The sequence below is a fragment of the Equus asinus genome, chromosome 24 (assembly GCF_041296235.1).
Source record: "Equus asinus isolate D_3611 breed Donkey chromosome 24, EquAss-T2T_v2, whole genome shotgun sequence".
Lineage (NCBI taxonomy): Eukaryota > Metazoa > Chordata > Mammalia > Perissodactyla > Equidae > Equus > Equus asinus.
Genome location: NC_091813.1, coordinates 38,572,250 through 38,598,332, shown reverse-complemented (window position 1 = coordinate 38,598,332; position 26,083 = coordinate 38,572,250). Strand labels below are relative to the sequence as shown.

General features: G+C 33.1%; 1 protein-coding gene across 5 annotated transcripts in view; it reads right to left on the bottom strand.

Annotated features, from left to right (window-relative positions):
- The window catches only part of GRIK2 (glutamate ionotropic receptor kainate type subunit 2), a 627,117-nt gene that overhangs the window by 149,649 nt on the left and 451,385 nt on the right, over nt 1–26,083 (bottom strand). For all 5 annotated transcript variants that reach the window (XM_014841096.3, XM_070496405.1, XM_070496406.1 and 2 more), the window contains exon 12: nt 9,011–9,234. In XM_014841096.3, the coding sequence (XP_014696582.3) occupies nt 9,011–9,234 (224 nt within the window). The remainder of the gene's footprint in view (nt 1–9,010; nt 9,235–26,083) is intronic.

The following is a 26,083-nucleotide window of genomic DNA, read 5'->3' as shown; positions in this document are numbered from 1 at the left end:
TAACATATTTCTCACAGAGCTAACGTGCCATTTTTATAGTGTCCTTCACTATGCAAGGGTTAACTGAAAATATTTAAAGCCACAGGTGTAGAAAATAAATAGAATAGTTTGCGTTGTCATTTGTTTTACTAGTTCTATTTATATACAAAATAGATGCTATCAAGCTCTTTCTATCCAAATATCATATTGAAATTTCTATTGCTATTTGAACCAGCAATATTTTTCCTAAAAATATATATATATATATATATATATGCCCAACAGGATTGATATGAAAATAATTTAACTTGAATGATGCAATTATGTAATGAAATGTAAAAATTATAGCAATTAAGGTGTTGTGACATGCTCTAATGAATGAAGTTACATTGGTTGATGACACTATATCTCATACTCATTAATTATTTGGATAGAGTGCATTATTTTACATAGCATGAAGAAATAAAGTTATAAATTACCAGCAAAAATTACATCCATACATTTTCATTTAATACTGATGATATTTCTCCCACATCCACGAATTGTGAAAAAAAATCAAAACAATATCAACAGCATTTTGAGTCTCAATGAAAGCTCACAACGTGGTTCAAGTCTTTTACTAATTTTACTAAGCCAGTAATTTTCAGGGGAAGAAAGTTAGCATTTCTAGAGAATAAGTTTATGTAGCAAATCCGCACATATGTGGCTTGCTGATGTCTTCCGTTTATGTACCCAAGTGATTGGAAATATTTTTTTTTTCTTACTTGCAAATCTAAAGAGGAAGACACACTTCCTAAATGTAACTAATTAAGGTGATTCTCTTATGTAATCACCTGTTATTATAAAACAATATACCGCTAACACATAGAACAAATATTTAATATAGCATTCTTTTAAACATAAAAAAAGGTAGCGGTCTTTTTTTTCTAAAATATTAGAAGGAAAAAGTGGAAGGTGAATTTAACATGATAGTCAAAAAGAGTCAAGTGACACAAGGTCCTTTTCTAAGTCTGTTTTCTGTTTCCTTCTAAATCTGTTTTCTTTTGATTAGAACAATCTTCTTCCTAATTAGAATTTAAAAGTGTAACAATAATAGCATTAAACAAAGAGAAAACGTCTCTAATCTCATCTGTCAGGGGTATGGGGGGTGATGTATATCCATTCATTCCTTAAATCAAACCATAAAAGATATAGTCACTGAAAACAGGCTAATAAATTAATCTCTTCGTGGTTCTCAAATATAACTTGACTATTGTTGACATGCAATATGTATTATTTTCTTCCTTTTCTCTCTCAATGACCCACCAGACCAGTACAAGACTACATAGGAAAATATCCATCTGAAAGCACTCTTATACCAAAGAATCCACAGCAAAAGGACAGCTTTATCCAGGTAAAAATGTCACTAATTTAGGTGTCACACTTACCACCATTAAAGAAAAAAAAATGACCTATTTCTCTACATTTCTCAAGACAACTGCCCTTTTTTGAGCAGAGTATTCTCAATCATTGTACAAAGACAACAAACCCCTAATGAACATTTCTTTTTTTCCTCATCATTTTTGTTTCACTGGCTTGCTGCACAGACCCCACTTTTTCAGGGTGCATGTTCATATAAAAGCTTTGGCCTCTCTTGACTAGACATTGTAGATTAAAGTATTTCATAAAGAACACTGTTAAATTAAAAAAAAAAAAAAGACACTGACTGTCCTGGGATAGTTTTGGATTGTGAAGACATTTCTTAGGTGATTGAGAAACCCCCTCAAAATCCAAGGGGACCATTTTCCTGGTGGCTATAGAAAAACAGAAGCGCTGTTTTGTTTTGAGAATTAATATGACAAAATAAGCTGGGGAGATGGCGTCTTACAAGCAATTCACAATACTTTGCAGCTATGGAAGAAGTTGCTACCTAGAGACCATAAAATGAAAGAGAATAAGTGGATCACTTGGTGAAAAATGCTTGGTTCTTTTTATTTTGTTGGTTCTTAAGAGTCACCTCAAAGAATTTCTTTCTTATGGTTGGAAAAAAAGAAGGAAAGAAGAGAAAAGAAAGGAAGAGAAATGAGTCATTCACAATATTGTTCTTGTACTATTAGTTTTTCAATCTAAATTAGCTAATGAGAAATGTGTAAGACACACGGTGGCAACTGCCAAGGAAGCCACTACACCCCTTTTCCAAATCTTTCAAAGAAAAAAATAATTTCTTACAAGAGTACTGCTTCTCATCAGGAGATGTGTCTGTGTGTGTGTGTGTGTGTGTGTGTGTGTGTGTGAAAACATAACTACATGTTCCATAAAGAATTCATTAAGAACAGAGGTTCCAGTTTTTCATAGCAAATACAGTCATTTAATACACATTCGACTGCAAGCTTTTAGCATTCTCGAATTTCTTAATGTGACTCTATATACTGTAATTTATTAAAATTAGTTCCTGTGATTTACTGAGCTAGACATCATGGAACTTCTAAATTGAAACATATCATCATAGGGTGACCACAGCTTTCAGAAGCTCATTGGCCAAGACATTTACTGAGTGGATACACTTGCAATGACTAGACAGAGAGGCAGCTTTTTTGCTTCTAGGAGTCTCTGAATTCAATTTGGTGATGGAAGCAAGGAAAGACACAGGCAAATAATTTATCCACGGGATATGAAAAATAAAAACAGGCTATCCAACTTCTGCTCTTGCACTTAGACTCAATTTTGTCCTAACAATCAAAAAATATTTTTAGGCAAAAAATAACTTAAAAAGTGATGTAGAAATTACTAAAAGATGCTCAAGCTCAATTATTTTGAAAGGAAAACACCAAGAAACATTTGATTACAGAAGATTACCGAAAAAGCACTTTAATTTAAATTATCTTTGTCTTACTCAATTTCTTTCTCCAATCTTTTATTCATGTAAATGTCTAGCACAATTATAAAGTTGAGAAGAGGAAAACATGTTTATTTTCTCTTATGATGATTGATTCTCTTCTTTATCCTATACAGATAATTCCAGTCAAAATCTCGACTGCCTCAATTGTCCAGCTACCATATTCACCACTGCCGAAAAGAAGTCACTGATTCAACTTAGTTTCAATTGGTTTGGTTCTGCTACTTGTACAAACTAAGATTTTGGGGGGCGGTTATTGACTCCATGTCTACTTTGTAATCATGAACACTATCACAACTATTAAAAATAAAGTTAATTATTTTACAATGGATTTACCAAATAACAATTGTGAAAAAAAATCTGTTAAGGTCGAAGTACCCTCATCTCTTATGGAAACATAGATTGAAAGTGTATCTAGTTTTAATCAATGTTAACTTTTAGGTCCATAATTAAGGTATTTGTTATTATAACCAATTTGAATAATCACTTTCATACGTGTGAAAGGCATATTTAGCAAAACAGCACTGTTTCAACCCAAAGTTTCATTAAATTCTAAGAAAATTACTAAACAGGAAGAGGAATATCAGAGGCTTCCTGGCAATTTTCTTGAGTAACAAAATGACTAAAAAGTAAAAGTAAAATATGTCTAAAATTACATTATGGAAAGGTAAAACTGAAACGATTTTCTAGTAAGAGGTGGGCAAGTTGGTGGCAAAGGCACACAACAAAATTGGCATTTTATTTCAATGTGACAACAGTCTTTTTGACAGCAGATTAGTTTAACATCAAACATCCTACCAAAACAGTAATCCATTTCCAAGTGCATAATAATTCATTGTTGTCCTTCACTGTACATTAAATGTCACCCATCACTGTGACAGGAATATAAAAGTGATTGCACACTAATCAGGAGCCAAGATCAAAGCTGTTAATGCAAGCTCTTTGGACATGGTTTCCTAAACTCTGTTAAACCATCAAAAACATTATGTTTAGAACATCTTTAACTCTGAGCCCCAAGAGAAATATAGAATATTTTTACAGGTATGAGGACTCTCCGTAAGGCAATAGCCTTGTCCTCTTGTGACCACAGACCATATTAGAGCGTATGTTGAAACGTATGTTGAAACAGTCCTGGTGGTCACTCTAATAATAAAGCCTTGGGAAGATTCTAGAGAGAACATCCCTTGCCTCCCAATCCAATAATCCAATAGATAATGTTCTAATATCCTAAAAATCATGCAAAGTAATTAAATGCAATAATACACAAGAAAGTCCTACATTCTTTTTAACTTAGAAAAACTTATATTATGTATTTAACACATTGAGCAATCTTCAATTTACTATTCTTGCTAGGAAGGCCTGGGTAGTCAATATTTCTTGGCTTCTTTTACTCCTTTTTCCTATATTTGACCATATTCATTAGTTCATTTAAGTAACCTCAGAAATTTCTGTGTAATAATAGTCTTACTACAAAATTTGGTATAATGTTACTTTTCTTCTCCAGAGTTTATTTGTATTTAATTTTAAAATGCCAATCTCAGAATACAATATGCCAGTTCTTATATGTAGGTGAGTAATTATCAAGGTAGCATCAATCCTGTTGGAGGGAAATGTGTGTACCATTATTCCCTTCTTTTAAGTTTCATTTTTAGTTATTCATCTCTGTATACCAAACTACTAAGGACCCTAGACTAAGATTTGCATGCTGAATTTCAGAACAGCTCTGGTTGTCTTGGAGACAACTACAGTTAATAAAGAAAATTTTAAAAATTCTCTAATATTATGGGAATTTAAATTGACTCATTTTACAAATAGCATTTATTTTAGCAATACTATTTCTTCTTTAGGAAGGGAAATATTTGAAGCAAGGTGAAAAATATCTCTCATTTTTAGTGTAAAGAGTGGGTTTCCTAGCCAGACTTTTTATATGACTAACTGCCATCTCTATACTGATACACCTGGGTCAAAGAAAAAAAGAATAAAAAAAGAGGGAAAAAGGTTTAGGAGCAAATATGACTAAGTACTAGCCCATCACGGACAAGATTTCTTGCTAATCCTCTATCAGTCAAGAGCTATTGTAAACCTACCTGGGATAAGGCCATTCTGTGTCTAGAATGCAGTGCCTCAGGCTCATTTTTAATAATAACTCTTAAATAAGAGTTCTCAGCTAATTCAGATAAGCATGCTGATTGTGTCATTACACTATAAACAATAATGCGAGCGTTTGCAAGAGATTATATAACCATAAGAGATTATAAAACTGTACCCAGACAAACAAGACCATATATCTCTTTCTTAATACTGGTTAAAAAACTTTAGAGCGTTTGTTAAATATTTATTAAAAAATTATTTTCTTATAAAATAAGGATGAGGGGAAATTTTAAAAAGCTAACACAATCTACTTTTAAATTCAATTTTGTTAAATGTAAATTCTAACAATTATAACCTGTTTTTATATTCTAATAACTAACAATCTGCTTACTGTTTTATTTCCTTAATAGTTGTATATTTCTCTCCAGCGAAATATACGTTATTAGCCAGTTTTTAGAAAAATATATTTAAAATACATGGCATTCATTTAAAAAATTAGCATAACTATGAAGTATTTCTGTGAACTCATTCAAAGCCAATAGATATTTGTCAGATAAATGCATTGATTATGAGTTTATTAATGAAAAGAATGTATTCAGTCATTTTTGTTCTTCGATTTAAGCATATGGTACAATTCTCAGAACATTATAGCTAGCCAGTAGATATTTGTTGAAGAAGTTAATGAATAGATGAAGGTCATAAATTAATTTTTAATACTTTATGGGACTCTCATTATCCAGTGCTTACTAGAGGTTCAACAAATATTTGACTAATTGAATGAGTGATTGACAGAATTATTCAACTAAAGTGGAAACAGAGAACAAGTTGAAGATGTGGCTTGCTCGCTAGAAAGATATGGAAGATTAATTGTTACAATAATAATAGGAACAATATCAGTAGGTGACCAAAAGAAAAGTAAAGTAATAGCAAATAAAAATTTTGACTGTACCTAAATCATTTATTAATTTTAATTTTGAGATAAAATTTATTTTCATTCCTAAATATATATTACATAACTTCCTAAAATTCAATATGATATAACTTCCAAACATTAATAAATATAAATATTGTCGTTGGAGTGGTATTATTTTAGAACTTTGTTTCTGTGATTTTCAGAGAGAATGAAACACATATCTGAGCATTTTTAAAATGTAATTTGTCTTTCTTTTCTCTGTAATCATTAAGGAGATAAAGACAAAGAATATACATAAAGATAAAGAAAATGCCATATCTATTTTGCCATCAATAATGATGTTCGTAAGTTCATCAGTGATCTCTACATGACGTGACATAATCTTTATTCATATGTAAAATCAAAATGCTACATTTATTTTGAATTGATATCAAATATCATGATTCCATTTAAATTAGCAATTAAGTTCTATAATTAAAAGTTGAAAATTTTATATGCATTTGCACATCACCAACTTTAGTGGCAGTAAGAGCTCAATACTATTAATTTAGCTTTAGGAGTTCAGTTTACAATTTAAATGGACTCTATTCAAGAAATTTTCTGTTAATCTGAGTTTTTAGTGTGTGTTCTTTTAATATGGTAGTATTTATACAAGATTATCACATTATTGAGAATTGAACAAAATATTCTGAGATAATCCATAAATAATTTATTTTTATATTTGGTATTCTTTTACCAAGAATAGTTAATATTATTCATTACTTAATATAAGATATCTAACATTGTTTATTACATAGAATAGCTGTTAACTTGTCCATAAATGAAAATTTTACACAATTTTTTAAACTGTGTGAGATCTTTCACATCATTGAATAAGATGCTATAATAGAATCATGCTCAAATCCATTCATTTAATAACTAATGATAAAATATAACAGGAATATTCCAAAATTTAAAGTCACTAAAATAATGGAAGACTAGCTCATTTTATGTTCTCAAATAGAGTGACATGGATGTATTTCTTTTATGCAAAATGACTACAGATTACCATAACTATACAGATACTATATTATTATATTATTTGATGGTTTATCAAAGTGAGAGTTACAGAAACATTTTGAAAGTTATATAAGTGCATATCCATACCACATGTCTCTATTTGCAAATATACTTTTAAGCTAGAAAAGAATCCAGATATTTCACTATTTGCTTTTGAATCTAATTTCAGAAGATTTGTGCTCAGAAAATTAAAAAATATCTAAATTTCCTAAAACGAATTTAAGGTAACTCAGTAGTCTCTAAGATCCCCTAGAAACTGTGATTAGACATAATTCAGCTTGATTGATGCCCACACAATTGCCTCAGAATTGTATCAGGACCCTTTTCTCTAGGCTTGTTTATCATCTTCCCAGGAACTCTCATGAATTGATTAAGAAGGAACAGGTGTTCCTGCAAACTTCTCTATACTTAGGCTTTTCTATACTTTGCAGAATTTATTTTTCTGTTTGCCCTGTGGGCAGGCTGCAGAGTTCTCTAACCATTGAATTATTTAGCTATAATCCTTGAACTCATTTCCCTGAACATATAAAACAGGATGGCTTGTGTTAGTCACTACAAAAAAAAGTAATTGGTCCACAGATGCTAAAAAATGAGAAGATTGTTTTATTTTCACAAGATATGGAAAAAGCTGGGGCTAAAAGTTTATGAACTTCATATTCCAAATTCTCATTTTTGGGGAAGAACTCTAAACTTCAAATAAAAATTTTAACTTGATCTACCATACAGTTACAAATGCTGTATGTCTATATGGTTCCAATACAAATTTTCAGCCAAATTCAAATGATAATTGTTTGAAGAACTCAAGTGTTAATGTTGAACCAATTAGATGGAAAATTACACATTTGTGGAATATTTATTTGTAAATATATCAAAAACATCTGTGTATAAATATGTAAAAATGTAAATATATAAAAAATATTATGCTACTTCTATAAATGATTTTATTCCTTTTTTAATTGAATGAACAAAACTTGCTTTACTGCTAGGAAAACATACATGACCTCATTGAAAAAAGAATATGTTCAAGGAAGGACAAATATCCTTAATGATTATCAGAAGAACCTGTGTAACATAATTGAAAAACCCCAGATATGTAATATTTAATTTTGATGATAGGGGAAAAATATGTTTATAGTTATACTTTATAAGTATGTTTATAAACATGAAAAATTTATACGTAGAATTCTAATTCATCTTGGATTAAGAGCTATCTTTTTGATATCTGACAGAATAAAAAGTGCAAAGACTATAATGAATATGTGGCTTTTAAGGTCATTAGAGTAACAATAGAGTTCTGAGTCCTGAGACAGAGTCTTAATTTTATTAATTAAGGCAAAAGGTAAACTAAATCATATTGAAATGATCTAACTGTTGAAAATTTGATAGTGAAGTAAGCATAAATGAAAAATGATTATGAATTTCCAGCTCAGAGTAACAGTAAAGTGGCAAAATCAAAATAGATTGAGCCATATCATAGATTTCAAAGGCCATTATAAAAATATAAAACTATGTATTTTTTCAGTTAGGCATTTGAGTTTCAGATGCTATGATTGAAATATATGCTACATGTAAATGAAAATAAGGCAGTTTTTTGTGTGGACATATTTGTTCTGTGAAAGAAAAGAAAAATTTTATGTAGAGAATCATGGTAGTCTTTTTATCCCTAAAAGGCTTATTTTCAACTAGCCTTGGTTCATTAAAAAAAAAAAAAAAAGCTTTTTAAATTTTACCATTTGGTTTTTCTTATGACTGATTTGTTAATCAAATTAGTAAAACATACTATTTTGCTCTCTGGTTAAAGAGCAATCTTCAAAACGAGGAAATAATTTTTATATCATAGTGATTTGGACTGCTTTTAGACTCTGAACTCTACCACCACTTATAGCTTACTGACACAACCAGCATGCTTTCTGCCCAAAAAGGCATCATAGTACATTTTAGAAAGTTCTGTGACTCCTAATAGTTCATTAGTCTACAGCACCCGATGGGAAATAAAGAAAAAGAACAGTAAAATTCGTTGTGACTTTTGACAATTATTAGTTAGAAAAAGGAGGTAACAATTGCCAAAAAAATCACAAAAGTGAGCATGTTACCTGGCTATGACAAAGAGCACACAACTGACACCCAAGTAAGCCAGCAGAATATACATCCAGATATCAGGGGAGAGAGGATTCAGGAAGGAGAAGACGCCTGGGTTTGTACCATTGGGCTTGCGGTACAAAATACTTATTCCAAGTGTCATAAAGGGCTTGGAAAAGTCGATGACCTTCTCTCGAACGTAGGTAATAGCCAGTGGAGCAACTGCAAGGTCAGCTTTCTGTAGAGAGACACATAGAAAAGGAAAAACAAAATTGGTCCTAAGTCACAAGAAAGAAGTCAGCAGCCAAATTAAACAGAACAAAGATTTTACACTTGAGAATTGTCTCAATAATGATTACCTTAACAATTAAAGCATTCTTCACTCTGAAGTGAAGCATCTGATTTACTCTGCTACTCAATTCTAGGTGCTTCTAGACTAGCAAACCAGCATTTCTTGCAAGTAGATATAGAAAGGAAAAACTACATAGGATGGAAAAACTGAAGAAATTATTGTACATTCAGTACTTGAATTATTATGCTACTGAAACTTCTCATAATTACTTTTAATCTAAACTTTTAAAACCATATAATATCAATTGTGATTTTCTAAATACTTTGGTCAAATTCTAAATAGTAATAATAACTACCTCAAGTTATTTAGCTGATAATCAAAAAACATTTGTTCTAGTTTTAAAACTATAGATATAGTTAAAAGGTTAGTCTTTAAATAGTTAACATTGTGAAAATCATCTTCTAATATGATTGTGTTTACTGTTCCTGAGTTTTGTTTTTATTCCTCTAATTTGTTTTATATCATTTAGTGAAAATCCTTGCATCCTTGCCTAAATCGCATTAGGAAACGAGTTTTTCAATTTTTACAAAGTTGCTAATTTTCCACGGTAGCTTAAATATGTTAAATCACTAATGCTTTCACTCATCATTTTATAACCATCTGTCAGGGACAAAGTTAAGCTTTAATATATTGAAAGAAATAATTACAATATTTTAAAATAACAAAAGCATCTATTGACATCTATGATGGAAAGCTATATTTCTGTGTTCTCTTTATTTTCATAAACATACTAAGCTTTCAGAGAATACTTAAGAAATACTCATTGTAGAAAGCTACAGAAAAATGTATAAAAGAATGAAATTAGGCATATACTGTTTCCTTGCCTCAGAGATTGATGCAGGACTTAAAAAAAAACTTCTCAAAGAGACTGAGTTTGTTGATGACATTATTCAGGGTATGTGTTTGTATGCATTTGTGTGTTGGGGGTGTGTGGGGAAGAGGGAGCATTCAGATGCTTGGATAGAGTATCTTTGAGAGTAGCAAGGGAGAGCGAAAGAAATTTCTCTAAAAATTAGGAAGGAAAAACAGGTCTTCAGGGTCCTGGGGAGAGTATCATCATATTTCATATTCATAAATCAAGGAAAATATCAATTTAACAAGAATAATTGCTAATGGTCCTTAAGCATTTGCTATGCAACAGGCACTGTGCTAAGAACTTTACATGAATTATCACATTTAATCCTTACACAATCCTACTATTATTCCCATCTTCAGATAAGGAAACTGAAATCATGAGAAGTTAGAAAACTTGTTCCTTGTCGTAGAGCTAACTGAGCATTGGAGCCAGGACATAAACCCAAGCTATTGAAATCTGTACTTAGAGCTAACCATGACATGCACCTCAGAAACCAGGAATGGAATCATGGAGACATTATTCATTCATTCATCTATGAAAAAGTTTGTAGACATGGAATGAGAAATATGTAGAAGCAAGGAGGGTCATTAGCAGATTACAGTCTCTGAGAATTTAGAAGGTTAGGTGAGAGTTCAGGCAGGTGGAATATTTTCCACAGGAAGGAGCCAGCACTTCTAAGACAAAAGGGAAGGCAGTAAAGATGGTTTGAAAAAGTCAACAAATTTGTTAGGGAAAGAAAGTGATAATTTAAGAACAAAGATTCCAGGTAAAAAATGGACAATATGAAGTGGTGGCTTGCTCCTGTTTTGGGGGTTGAATATACAGCACAGTTCATCTACGTGCCACTTTACTTTATAACTTCCCTTCTCCTAAGCACATGAAAAGCAAAATTTCACCCCATATAAAGCACGTAAAGGAGTATGCTTTAAACTGGCAAAACATTTTTTAATTTATAATATATATTTACAAAAGTTAGGAAGCAATTGAAATAATATATCTTAAAACAAAACCACTATATTATTCCAAAATGGTTGTTCTGTTACCAGCTCTCAGTTACTATCAGCCCTGATATTCCTTCACCTACAGTGAACCCAGCATACATGGGTTAAAAATAAAGGCACACATTCCCAGGTCCCTGGGTCTTTAGTTACACTCATAGGTAAATGTTTGTTTCTTTAACCTCTGACTCCCTGAGCTATAGAGCCAAATAGAAGTTACAAATTGTTCAAGTCCAGATGACCTCACGCTGGGCTCCCACTGAAGTTGTGGCTAATCCCAGGACCTTGAAGTTGTTTTACAGAGAAACTAATGTCCAGAGACTATCAAGAAACCAAAGTTTCCCAGGCCCAACTCCTCAGCTTCCTGAAATCAGATACCTTCCACCATGGAAATAAACAGCCAAGGACATTCATCTGAGAAATCCTTTGTCTCCTCCACAGGAAGCAGCCCCAGACACAGGCCAAAGGGAGAATGCTGACCAAGAAGTCCATGACCCCCCTCCCCTACCTAAAACCCCAAATAAAAACCCCTATCCATTTCTTAATGGGAAGCCAGCAATTTTGGGGCACTGGCCCTTGCTTTGCTCCCTCTGCCTGGCAAAGTAAAGCCTTTCTTTTTTCACCCGGAGACTCTGTTCTCTTTATTTGGATTGGCATTGGGATCAGAGACCAAACTTTCAGTAACAGTTCTACAGGCATATATTAATAGGATTTATTACAAAAACATCTAATTTCAAAGTTTACTCAGCATTGCCTAAAATAAAATTTCTATTCCAAAAAGAAAAAGAAAGAAATGACAAAAAATGACACAGTAAAATACTTTTAATTATAAAAGAAATTAGTCATTTGAAACAAAAGATATAAGCAGACACTTTAAAATATAACTTAAGAAAATAAATGGATCGACAGACTGTGGTACATCCATATAATGGAATATTACTCAGCAATAAAAAGAAATGAGCTATCAAGCCATGAAAAGACTCGGAAGAACCTTAAATACATATTGCTAAGTGAAAGACGCCAGTCTGAAAAGGCTATATACCTTATGATTTCAACTATATGACATTTTGGAAAAGGGAAAACTAGAGACAGTAAAAAGATCTGTGGTTGCAAAAGTCTCAGGGGGGTAGAGTCGTGGTGAATAGGTGAAGCACAGAACATTTTTAAGGCAGTGAAACTATTCTGTAAGAAACTGTAATGGTGAGTACGTGACAGCATGCATTTATCAAAACCCATAAAACTGTCCAACACAAAGAGCTAACCCTAATGTAAACTATGTACTTCAGCTAATCATAATGTATCAATAATGGTTCATCAGTTGTTACAAAGTGCTGCACTAACAGAAGCTGTTAATAATAAGGGAAACGGTGTGGGGAGGGGTAGGATAGGAGAAGGCAAATGGAAACTCTACTTTCTGCCTAACTTTTCTACAAACTTAAAACTACTCTAGAAAAGCCTAGAGTTATTAAAAAATAACAATGGGTTGTTTTAACCATATTCTCAGTTAGTAGGATTTAATGTGTTATGTTGATTAATGAATTAGAACTTGGTTGCTACTATTAACAGCAAAATGCTCAGAACTTATCAAACATCAATTGTCAAAAATAATCAGTCTCTAATTGCACACCAAATATATTTTTAAAATCCATTTAAACAATGAGACTTCAGGACTATCTTGCAGCAGTAAAGATGAATATTTACACATAATAGCATTCTGTATGAATAAGCTCTAACTTCATTACAAGTCCCTTAATAATACAAGTTTGGAATTTAATCAAGATGTAATTATGTTAAAGTTGTTTATAAGTATCATGTTATTAAAGACTGAGCAGTTGGAGAAAAGAGCCTGATGGTAAAGTTGAATAATCCAAGAAATTTTTAACTTTGTACATAGAAGTTAATATGATTTAATGAAAATAGATTCAGTAATCAATTTTTTATTTTAAAGAATAATCTTGCATTAGAAGAAGCCAGTGGTCAAAATTATTTTAAAAAATCTATTTCAGCCAATGAAAAATAAATAAGTAAATGGTTATGTGTTATATGAATGGTGCAAAGGAAAGGAGAGCTCACTTCTACCTGATCGGGTCAGAGAAGGCTTTACCAAATAATTATACCTGTGTTGCTGCTTTAAGAAAGAGTCTGAGATGACAAAGGCCTGAGATGGCAGTAGTAGGAAAAAGAAATATCATAGTAGTAGGGAGCATTAAATGGGTCCATAATGGGCCAAGACTGAGTTATATTCTTTGCCCATATCAATTCTATTAATCCTCACAACAGCTCTACCAAATTTGTAGTATGATTTGCTTCTTACAGATGAAAAAACCAGAATCGTGAGAGTTTAAGGAAAGTATGGCTCCAAAGATGACTTAACCATACTCATTTCCCACTATTTTTCTGTAGAATTATTCCAATGCATCATACCCATTGCTTCCGCTATGTTGTTTCTGTATTTCCCTGCCAAAAGGATCTTCCCTTTCCTCCACTCCACAAAGTCTATAAGACACATCTCCAATTCTTTTCCTCCGTTGTAGCCTTCCCTGAACATTCAATACACAGTAATTTCTCCTAAGTGAATTTTTACAGCACTTATAAACTTAACCATGTAATTTAACATGTAACAATACTTTATGTTGTCTTATTTCTGAGTTTTGCACATGTAAGTCAAGTAATATGATATGAGACTTCTGGATGTAGGTATTTTTGTAATTGCACTGTCCCTGTTCACATGATATTAAAAGCACTTTGAAACCCACAACATTGCCTTCAATCAAAGCTCAGAGCTCTGAATTGAGGGAATGGTAAAGTATCCTTCCCTGGAAATTTCACAGAGATGCCCAGGCAGCAGCTATTTACTAATTTAATGTTTTAATTTCATATTCTATCATTCTCTGTGAAACCTTTCCAAATTGTCTTATTCAGCCCTATTATCATAATCAATTTAACAGCCCTAGGGCACCAGACAAAATCTGACCCCAAGGAACTGCGTAGTAAATGTTTGCTGAATACAGTTTCAATTTCACTTACTAAAATTTTCCGAGAAAATCACTCAGAATTTTTAAATGAACATTTTTTTCCTATTTTCTCTGGAAGTAAGATTTATTTACACATTAAGATAATTTCCAGTAAACTGCCCATCTAGGGAGAACAGAATAATTCTCTTTATGGAGTTATACAGCTAATAGTAAACCTTTAATTAAAGTCTCATAGAACAATGGTAAAATTTATCGGTCTAATTTCTAATTACCTAATACAAAAATTAGATAACAAAGCATATCTTCATGAATGGCACAATGACTCCGAATTTGATCATGTTGAGAAAACCTTCTCTATGAAGTCCCAAGGATAAGAGAACATAATGATATTGTTTTAAAATACATGATCCAGTCAATGAAACATCTTATGCATATTTCTGAAAGTTCTTGCAATTTAACAATAGAAAATCAGTTCCAAGCATTGTTTTCTCTCCTATGATGATATGAAACGGTTAGTAAAATGGTAAAATAATTAAAGTAGTAAGTACATATGAGTAAACTGGAAATATTTTAACTGATTTAGCTGAGACATTTAAACTAGTTAATTATGCATATTAATTTTAATGTCACCTAAAAGTGATATCACAGTTTCCTAAATTCTTCACAAGGTATAAAGTGATCAAATGCTTTGCCTCTGTGTGCACTTTCAGGAAAACATGTTTCATCTTCTGTACACATGGTGCACCACCTCCACCACTAGTCACACTGCCTGGACTCTTGCAGTGGCCTCCTAATTGGTGTCCTGCTTTCATTCTTGCCCAATGAGAATCCATTCTTCCTCCAAAGACCAGAAGGGTCTTTTTCAAAACACTTATCAGATTATCACTTCTTCTTCTTTTTTTTTTTTTTGAGGAAGATTAGCCCTGAGCTAACATCCCCTGCAAATCCTCCTCTTTTTTTGCTGAGGAAGATTGGCCCTGAGTTAACGTCTATGCCCATCTTCCTTTACTTTATATGTGGGATGCCTGCCACAGCATGTCTTGATAAGCAGTGCATAGGTCTGTGTCCAGGATTTGAACTGGCAAACCCTGGGCTGCCGAAGCGGAGTACTCAAACCTAACGCTGTGCCACCGCCTGGCCCCTGGATTATCACTTCTTGCTCAGAATCCTCCAAGAACTTCTAGCACACATAGAATAAAACTAATCACTACAAGAGATAGCCCCTGTCTACTTCATCAACATCAATTCCAATTACCCTTCCAGCCTTACTTGGGTCACTCTTGTTCCAAAAACTCTAGCTGCCTTCCTAATTTTTAAGTGTGTGCACATATTGAGGTCTCAAGGCCTTTATACTTGCTAGTCCTTCTTCCTGGAAAGCTTGTCCCTCATACATCCATATGGCTTATTCTCTCACTTCATTCACATGTCTGTTCTGATGTCAGTCACTCAAAGGGATCTTTCCTGACCACTCATTCTATCACTCTTTATTGCCATGCTACATGTTCATTTTTCTTCATAAAATTTACCATGACCTGAAATTATGTCACTTATTGTTGGCTTCCTTCCAATAGAATGGATGTCCCTTTTAAGTAAGGATTTTCTCTATTTTGTCCAAGTCTGTATCTCCAGTGCCTGGTACAGTGCCTGGCACAGAGTAGTCATTAAATAAATATTTGTAATTGAATTAATAGATGTATAATACTACCAACATTGCTAATTCTACTCCCATTATCCCCCTAAACTTTGTTACAAAAAGGAATAATCTTGAGGTTTATCTTCTTTTTGATTTTTCTCCCAAAGACTCTTTTATTTTGGCTGTTGTACCATTTTTGTTGTAAGAATCACACAGTAATAGAGATATTTAGGACAAACACCCTTTTCCTTCATCCCTCCCATCACCCCAGCAACCTCAGTCCACTGATACTGTTTAGGTCTCTGTACCCGGCAGCACGAAAGAGAGATGCTGGATCATGTGGTTAACATTGGAATTATATAAGAGAAGGAAGAAGAGTTAAAAAACGACATCAAAATTTTCCATATGCATTATTTCTATCTTTGATATAACTGAAACAATAATAAACTAATAGATGTTTCATATTTAAAATCTCTGTGATAAACTGGCCTTTTGTTATGATAATAAACAAGAAATCACCTCATACCATTATGTTAGTACTCACTAGGTTGTGTTTAAGAAAAAAGTTCGATGACATTAAATTTATATGTTTCATAAATGTGCAAAACCAAACTTCAAACTTCTATAAATTACATATATTATATACTGTACACAACCTAATATCTTTTTGTAGGTTTACAAAAAATAAGCTTATATTTGAGAAATATGCCTTTAGTTGCTTTTCACCAAATCAAGTAGTAACCACAGTGAAAATTAGGCAACTGAGTTATAAAATATGGCGATTTCTTTCACACTTGTAGGGCCTGAATAGAGGCAATTAAGAAAGATTTAAACATAAACAGTAGTAGATTCAGCTGCTGCTTCAGCAGCTGTTACTTTATTAATGCTTAAGTAAGCCTGCTGATAATTTCAAGTGATATTGATGAAATCTACCAAACTTTCCATTAATGACACAATGAAAAATGAAATTCTCAACTAGTAATCCTTCAGAAACGTCATGGCTCCAAAATACTTCTAAAGTTTGATATTTTTTTTAATGGGTGAGGGCATTAATTGTTTTTGTTTTATTCCCACCCAGATCTGATTTCATTGTGAACTCTCAACTGGATGGTTTATAAATACTAATATTTCTATACTAAAGTTGTCACAATATCTTCCTCTCTCCAATATTTCCATGGGATTTATTTATTTTTGAATGCCCTCATTGAGTTAGTTTAGCTGCCTAGAAAAAGATAATACACAGAAATTAGGGTTTTTTCACATTGATAATATCAGGAAAATTAAACTTCTTTTAAAAACAATTGGAAATCACGAATATCAATACTTCACAGTGGAATTTAGTATATCTGTTTTTCATGAGCCAAGTACTGAATGATGGTGTCTCTAACATTTTCTGTTCTGGATTTTGGGTATTACAGATCTCCTGATTTTAAAATAATTAATGTCTTTTAAAATTATAGTAAAAGTGAAAACATTTTATTCTGCCAAAGACAATCACCTAAATATGAAAGATATTCTATTACATTCTATATTTAAACATACATGAAAACAAAATGAGGAAAAATCCATAATATTACTCAAACAATATTATTATATTTATTTTTCAAGCAAATAAGAATCTCTTGAAAAGACAGAGATGATCAAAGGCTTCTTTGAAACAAATTTACATGCAAAGTTTCAAAATAGAAAAGTAGAAAAAATTCAAAATATTTAAAATCTCAGGTTATTTCTTGAACTTATAAAACATTTACACAATTTCTTGTTACTTATTTAAGCTATTATTTCACCTACATATTTTCTGCTAAACCTTTTTTCATCTCCCAGTTTAAATGCTATAAGAACACAACCAGTAGGCCAAGAAACACTTACTAGCACTAAGAAGGATGACTATGAACTACAAGGAAGCTTCTTAATGGAATCTTGAACTTATCGTTCTGCTCTAGGAAACCATTCTTCAGTGGATAGTGGATTAAGGACATTGGATTCCTGGGGTCTATTTTAAAATAATAGGTAAATTATAACAGTTGTAAATAATCAATGCTATAAAATTTTATATTATTATCAGTTTATTTCAAAATAGACATTAATTTTGAATAATTTTAGAAATAGTTTTAGAATTAATTTATTTAGAATAATTGTCACAATAACAAGCGTTCCTTAACAAAGGATTATCAAAATTCAACTATGCACCAGGCCTTGGGGAAAGCGTAGGATACAAAAGTGTTTATGACAGTCTCATTTCTCAGGTGCTCACAGCAACATAGGGAAGATTAACATGGAAACAAATAATTGGAAAAGTCTAATAAGTACTTCAGTTGAGGTACATATAAGGCACAGTTGATCTACAATTTTGATGGCTTGCCCAATTGTTGCTGTTATGGGTTATATAAAAAGATATTCACTATTAGAGTTTACATTAATTCTGAAAAACCTGGAGTTGAAATGGGACCGATACACAGACGCTCCATAGTTAGTATTAAAGAAAGGGCAATGGACTTAAGAGGGAAAAGTGATAGGTATTATAAACTATCTTTAAGCTCCTGATTATCCACTCTTCACTGCTGGACTGAAAAAAGATTATGCCTAGGAGTTTAAAAATTAAAGTGATCTTGAGAGTGGTTTATTCTTCAATACGAGAGGAATAAGAAGAGTTGAATGGCGTCTTACACGCATAAGCCCCCAAATGAAACTTGAAGGTGCTCCCAGAGCAACCTCTTCTAGTTCCTTTTCCTGCTAAAGTACAAATAAACCCTAGATAATTTTCCTATACAGCCTTATTATTCTTACCCAAAGACACTGTTAGAGTATCTAAATACTGTAGAGAATAAGTTATTACAGGATCTTCAGTGTATATTCCAACAGAACAAGGGAAGTTTTTTGCTACGTAGAATGTACCTCTCCCAGCACTTTTTTTAGAAATAGATTTACATCATATGCTGAATTACTAAGCAAACCTATCTTTGAATGGGCCAAATCTAAAATATAAATTTAGTGAATTCCCTACATTCAAAATCTTATACTTAGAACAAAGTATATATTAGTATTTGCTAAAATAGGTAAACTGTTAAAATAATATACACTGTTAAGAAAGAACTTTGTGTAATAAAAATATTTACATATATATCTAAACAACTAGTCATTATTAGTGCCGCAGGTGGATAGCTTTACAATTAACTCCCTAACCAAAAAGATTTTATAACATGTTTTCTCTGGTTCCCATAACTAATGAAATTCCCTGAATCTGTACTATTTAATTAGGTATTATAAAGCTTTAACTATAACTATTTATTCAGTATTTGTTAAAATTTGGAAGTTTGAGAGAACTTAAAATCCGTTTGTTCATTTATTTATTTATTCAATAATTTATTATTGATAGTTCTCTAATTTATCAAAAAAAATTATTCTTGAGTGACTGCTTTGTAATAGGAGCTGTTCTAGACGTTCATGGTACTGGCAAAGCCAGACAAAGTGAAAAAGACAGGCACTAAGCATGAAACAATTAGAGGATATAATTTCGGGTAGTGAAGACAGCTATGAAGGAAGATCAAGCAGTGTAAGGGATCAGACCATGACTAGGGAGGAAAGGAGGGCACTATTGTTAATAAGATGAACAGAGAAAACCTCTCCAAGGTCCTGATATTTGCGTCCAGAATTAAGGCAAGGCAGGGATAAAGCCCTGGGAGGGTCTGAGCAGAGTTCTCCCAGCAGAGGGAATTGTGAGTTACAAAGGCTCTGGGGTGGAAACAAGTTGGGTATGCTGGAGGAGCTGCAAACATGTCTAAGCCTCCCCGTCTCCTCCCTCTTTAGTCATCCTGCTGATCCTCCCAAGAAAATCCCATGGAAATGTAGAAAAATCAAGTGAAAAGACACTCCAATGGTAAACAAAAGGTGTCAGATTTAGAAAAGAAAATTTGTGTCATTGCAACTCTCATTTCACTGTCTCATAAGTTTTTCGACTACAATGAAGTGACACCATTTAGATTTGTTCTATCTTTGCCTTATAAATATTAAATTATCTATAAACTATTTTGTTTAAACTTAACTGCAAGGAAACTATTTAATCGTGCCTTAGAATTTCTTAAAATACTAAACTACCTATTAAATATTTAAGGAAAAACATCATGCCCATGATGTGGTAAATGAGCATATATAAATAATAATAGAAAGAATAAAAGGTTAACTACACTGTCCACAGTATTGCTGAAGCTGTGACATAACCTTGTTCCTACATCACCTATGTGGTTACCTGCCTCTACAAAAGTCTCCCATCGATTAATAAGCACAACTCCATGGTTTCCTGCAAGTATCGCCAAAGAACAACAATTTCTTTCCAGCATATTTGATTTTTTCTGATAGTTGAGAAGTAATAACCGAGCTGAAACCACTTCACCATGTTTGTTAATAAAAATTGAGGCCATTCGCTTATTTGTTTATTGGATTTTAATAATATATCACCACATATTTAAGGATGCTTGGGTAACTCATAGGTAAATTTGAGTACAAAGGTTACACAACAAAACTCTTGCAAAACAGCAAACAAAAATCTTTCAACTGCAACAGCTGTGATAGTGTTTGATAGTAGAAAATTGGATAGAAATAATACGAAAAACGTCTGTAAGAAAAAGGTTAAAATTTTCCATCTATCAATTAATCCAAACTGCCCCGCCTCCCCTCCCCTCTTCAATCTGTCAATCCTTCCTTCCTCTGTCCCTTCTTTATTTCTTCTTCTATAAAACTAGAGAGAATGATTTTTTTTCATTTTTGAAAAGGCTATGCAATAAAATTAAATGTCTAATACCAGACATAGAAAGATTTACGACAGAGATCATGAGCAAGTAACTTTTTCTATTGAATGAAAGTAGATCACCTACTATTCCAGCCTGCAAGAGCCTTAAATCTATTTAGTTTCACACCTAGAATTTTTAAGAAATAATTCAAAGTTCAGAAAGAGGCTAATACACAAGATCATCTATAATCTGGAACTGTAAGTAGCTTATACGGCTCAAAAGGGAATAGTTACCTAATGAGGATATAACAAGAAAGAACTACTCTGCTCTGTTAAGCAGCATTTTATGAAATTTACAATGCAATGAAGTGGACACTGATAATGTGATTGAACATAGAAACATACAATATTGAACATGAATTCAACAAAATAAAAATACAGCAAGGGGGAACCTAAAGATTAAATGGGTCTTGAGATATACCAACCAACCACAAACTAAAGAGTATTTTTGGATCCCAATTTAAACAAGTATATTGTAATGAATAAGTAAATAAATATAATCAGACAATCAGAAAAATGTAAATAAATGCTATTGGTTGGATACCTGATGTCATTAAGAAATCACAATTTTTTTGAGTGATAGTGATATTTTGGCTACTTTTTAAAATTTTAGTCCCTCTCTCTTAGTGATAAATACTGAAATATACATACATGACGATATAAAATCTGGGATTTGCTTCAAAATAATACAGGCAGCAAGAAGGTTGGTGGGAGTAGAGATGAAATGAGATTGGCCATGAGTTTATAGTCTGTGAGTGTTGGTGACGGGTTCATGGAACTTTACTTTTCTATTTGTACGTGTTTGAAAAGTTCTAAAATATAAGTTTAAGACGTATAAAGTCAATCATGGAAAGAAATTGAGCAAAAGGTTAGTAATGTTTGTCACTGGTTAGTAGATTATGGATGTTTTTTGTATTATTTCTAAATTTTATAATTTTTGTACATTGAAAATTGTTTTTTATTCCAATATGGAAAAACGTGTCACTTCATATATATATACATGTATTTATAAACTATGAATTATATATACACACATATATTCCATGTATAAATTAAATATATGTATTCTCCCTATATATTGAATATACATATTCCATCTTGAAAACCTTCCTTAATCAAATAAAACATAATTATAAGCAATAACGTAAATCTATAGTATTTTTGTGGTTATTATATTTAACAATGTACAGATCAAGATACACATACAAAAAGTTTTATTTGGCCTAAACTTATAAATTAACTTCAATACAAATACCACTCTTTTCTGAAAACAAATAAACTACTAACACTGAAAACAGTAAATAGTTAAAAGACTGTTTTGCTTTGATTTTAATTCCTGAAAAGCAACCAATATATTTTGTATTTTGAGGATAAGGAAAAATGTTTCCCTTTCATAAGTATTTTAATCTGAGCATTTCAGGTAGAGCCTCTGAAGTCAAATATTAAATAACATGTTGCAGAAAACACTACTCTATTTTAAGGCTACCTTCTTATTTTTTCATATATTCACGGAGTTTTTCCAGGATTAAGAGGGAGCAATAATCAATCATATTATATTTCTGTAGATGTAAAAGTAAAAACTTGGAACAAAGACTAAATTATAAAAGCATTAAATATCCATGATTTCAGAAGGTAGTTATTATTCCTTCACTGGTTTAAACAGTTCACATAACTGTATCTCATAGTAAAGTAAAATAAGCTTCTATTTTCTCAAGTGTGAAATAATATGACAGGATCTATCAATCAGTATTTACTGCTAGAGTAGGCAGAGTGGGGATGCAAAGACTTTTAAACATGATCCCTCACAGAGCTTATATAAGATTCCTTGAAGCAAGAAATACCCAGAGGAACCATAAGAACACAATGAATTGTATGAGGAAGAGATCAATGGAGTGGTTAGGAGAAGATTCATAGAATACTTGAGACTTGAACTATGAGTGAGAAAGACCAATATAGCAGTTAATAAGCATAGATTCTCAATTCGTTAGTGACCCAAACTTTCCAATCAGCAGCCACAATTTATTTCCATAGTTGGTAGCCCCAGAGAGGGATGTGTTTAATCTGCCAGTCTGTAGCTTTCCAAAGAACACATCAAAACCCAGGCCATTGACAACAGCTTGAGTCATAGCTAGAGTTATAAGAATGGCCATGAGTTCGGCCCACTGATAAGAATGATCACACCCAGTTTTGGCTCCGTATAGCTAGCACCAAGGCTGGATAGCCACAGGAGCCCAGTGGACACCATCATATTTTGACTTGTCAGTGAACCAAGCCCAGGCATTTAAAAGAACCTCTACAAATTTAGTGCCCTATTGAGTCAGCAGCTTTATTTTAAGTTGTGGGGTCGAGGATAAAATTTCCCTCAAAGAGATAGCTACCTTTTCATGTAAAGTCAAGAGGTCACTGCTACCTGACTGGCTGAGTTCTTGAATATACTATTTCCATTTGATAAGTGAACTTTTTCGGGTCTTTCTCACATTGTTAGTTATTAAAGCCTAAGTTGATCTGCCTCAAAACAGGACCATCAGGCCATGGAGCCAGAAGGTTTCTGTGGATCAGGCATTCAGTTTCAACAAGTGTCCAGCAGCAAGCTAATAGCAGCTGTTTAAAAGAGGTGTACAAGTAGCCATGTCTAGAAGGTGATGAGTCCAGTACTTAGAGAAGAATTTGAGGTACAGGACGCCAGAAGGGAAAATCATCAGTCACAGAGACTTATAGTTCAAAGGAGTCATTAGAGTCCTGGCGTCCCAAAGGTACTAGGACTTTTCTGCATGCAATTCATCATGATTGGGAGGATCCTCTCTGGACCTTATGGGACGAAATCAGTGAACTCCTTTTAAACATATAGATATAGAAGCAACAACTATAGTATGTTGAATTGGCCCAAAAGCCCTTAACACAAGGTCATATTAGATTTCTTTCCGTGACTAAAATTGATTAGCAGAATCTGTGCCCTGTGCCCCCAACAGGACTGGGTAAGATAGTGGCTTGGTAGCCTATATCCGACAAAGCCATACAAGTTCCTTACCTGACCTAAGTTCCCCAGTACACACGACCAAGTATTTATGGCTTTTGGTTCCTCCTAGAAACAGGGAAACTTTGGCCCCATCCCCACTAATTTTTGCCTTTAAAGAAACTGAGGTTGGGATAGAAGTGGTGAGAGCAATCAGGGAGAGTGGAGGCAGAGAGCAGCTCCAGACCAGGAAGCGAGATGTATTTCCTTTCAGTTTGAGAAGTACAGTGGTTGTTTGCCAGTCACTCAAAGTTACAATGTTTTGGGTCAGTCCAGTGTTCTCTATTAGGGGGCAAGATCCTTAGTCTGAAATTATCTATTTCATCTCTGGAAATCCCTTAAATAAGCAGCCACAGCCCCATTGCCTTTCAGCTGAGGCTGTGGGGCTTCCTGCACCACTTTCATGATAATGTACCTTCTTCTACTTGTCCAATTTACCATTTGAACAATATACAGTAGTTCCCGCTTATGCACAGTTTTCCTTTCCATGGTTTCAGTTATTCACAATCAACCACAGTCTGAAAATATTAAACAGAAAATTCCAGAAGTAAACAATTTGTAAATTTTAAGTTGTAGGCCATCCTGAGTAGTGTGATGAAATCTTGTGCCATACTGCTCCATCCCACCTGGGAAGTGAATCATTCCTTTGTGTAGCTATTCACAATATATATGCTACCCACCATTTAGTCACTTAGTAGCCATCTTGCTTATCAGATCAACTCTTGCAGTACTGAAGAGCTTGTGTCAAGTAACCTTTATTTTACTTAATAATGGCCCCAAAGTGCAAGAGTAGTAATGCTGGCAATTTGGATAGGCCAAAGAGAAGCCATTAAGTGCTTCCTTTAAGTAAGAATGGGAAAGTTCTCAATAAGGAAAGAAAAAAATTCCTATACTGAAGTTGCTAAGATCTACAGTGACTTTCCTTACAGTATATTGTTATAATTGTCATATTTTATTATTAATTATTCTTGTTGATCTCTTACTGTGCCTAATTTATAAATTAAGCTTTACCATAGGTATGTATGGATGTATAGAAAAAACATAGTATATATAGGGTTTGGTAGTATCCACAGTTTCAGGCATCCACTTGGAAGGTATCCTCTGCAGATAAGAGAAGACTACTGTACCTCAATACTACCTCTTGCTGCTTAGATTCTAAACGTTTGTTTACAGCAGGACGACAGTCCCTTAATAAGCTCCCTTGCCCACCACTTGGGTAAGAGCATTAGCAACCAGATCCCTGGGATTGTCCTCCTATCCTGAAACCCAGTTTATGGAGACCTTGGCCTTAATCTTCCAGAAACCCATGCCCCAATCCACATCCCATTCTCATTGCCAGTTTGCAGTTCTTATACTCTGAATCCTTAAATTCCTTTGTCAATTACATGCATTGGAAATTAGTCTATGGCTTGTCTTTTAATGTTTTCTCTCTGTGTCTTTCACAGTAGAGTAAATTTATTCATTTATTTTTACGTCTCCTGTCTCTTACTCAGAGTACCTTTTTGATTTAGTGGTATATATTACCAAAATTCCAGCAAATCTTCAGCTATTATCTTTTAAAATATTACTTCTTTGCAATTCCTTCCATTGTCTTCTTTTGGAACTCCTGCTAGATATATGATGGAGTTTCTCACCCTATCCTCAACGTCTCTTAGCTCTTCTTTCTTAATTTGTAATTTCTTGTCTTTCTGTGCTGTGTGCTGCTTAAATTGATCAGTACTTTTCCCATTTAACTCATTCTCTCGTTGTGTTCAGTGAACCTTGTCTACTGAGTTTAGAAATGATAACCTTTTAATGATACTTTTTACACTTTCATTTCACTATTTCTCACATTTCATCATTTTTTACTACACAATTTATTTTCCTTTTTGTAGATGTTTACAGAATTTTAGAAGATATTTTGCCATTAGTTTTTAAAGTTTCTGTCAGTTCTACAAAGTGCATTTCATAAGGATAAAATTCATATTCAATTGCGGTGTTTCAATATGAGATTGTATTTTTGGTTATTTTTCTATGTTTTATTCTCTCTCCTCTCATACATCCTGAGAGGCCCCTTGCTAGTGAAAGGCTTGTTATTCCTTTCACTCAGTGCCCCCTCCCTAATCTTCCAATCTATAGCTATGTTTTATAAGCGTGGTTTGAGGTTCATGTCCCTGGTAATATTGGTGGTATTTTGTATCGAGTTCCAAAACAAGTAGGTAGTTCAAAAGAGCTCCTAGTTTTCTGGGTGAATCTGTGCCTTTTTGTTTACCTAGGTCCACAGCTTTAAAATAAACCAAAAGCTCAGGCACCAGTGTTTTCATGCTGATTTCACAAGTAAGTAGGCTCCACCCAAAGCCCTGGTTTCAAGCAGTAAATGTGCCTCAGACTTGGATTTTACATAGAGCACCTTTAATCCATGGATAATTCTAGACCCACATGCCTAATTTTGGATCAGGGGCCCTGAGGCCCATAGCTTTAGCCAGGCTCACTCT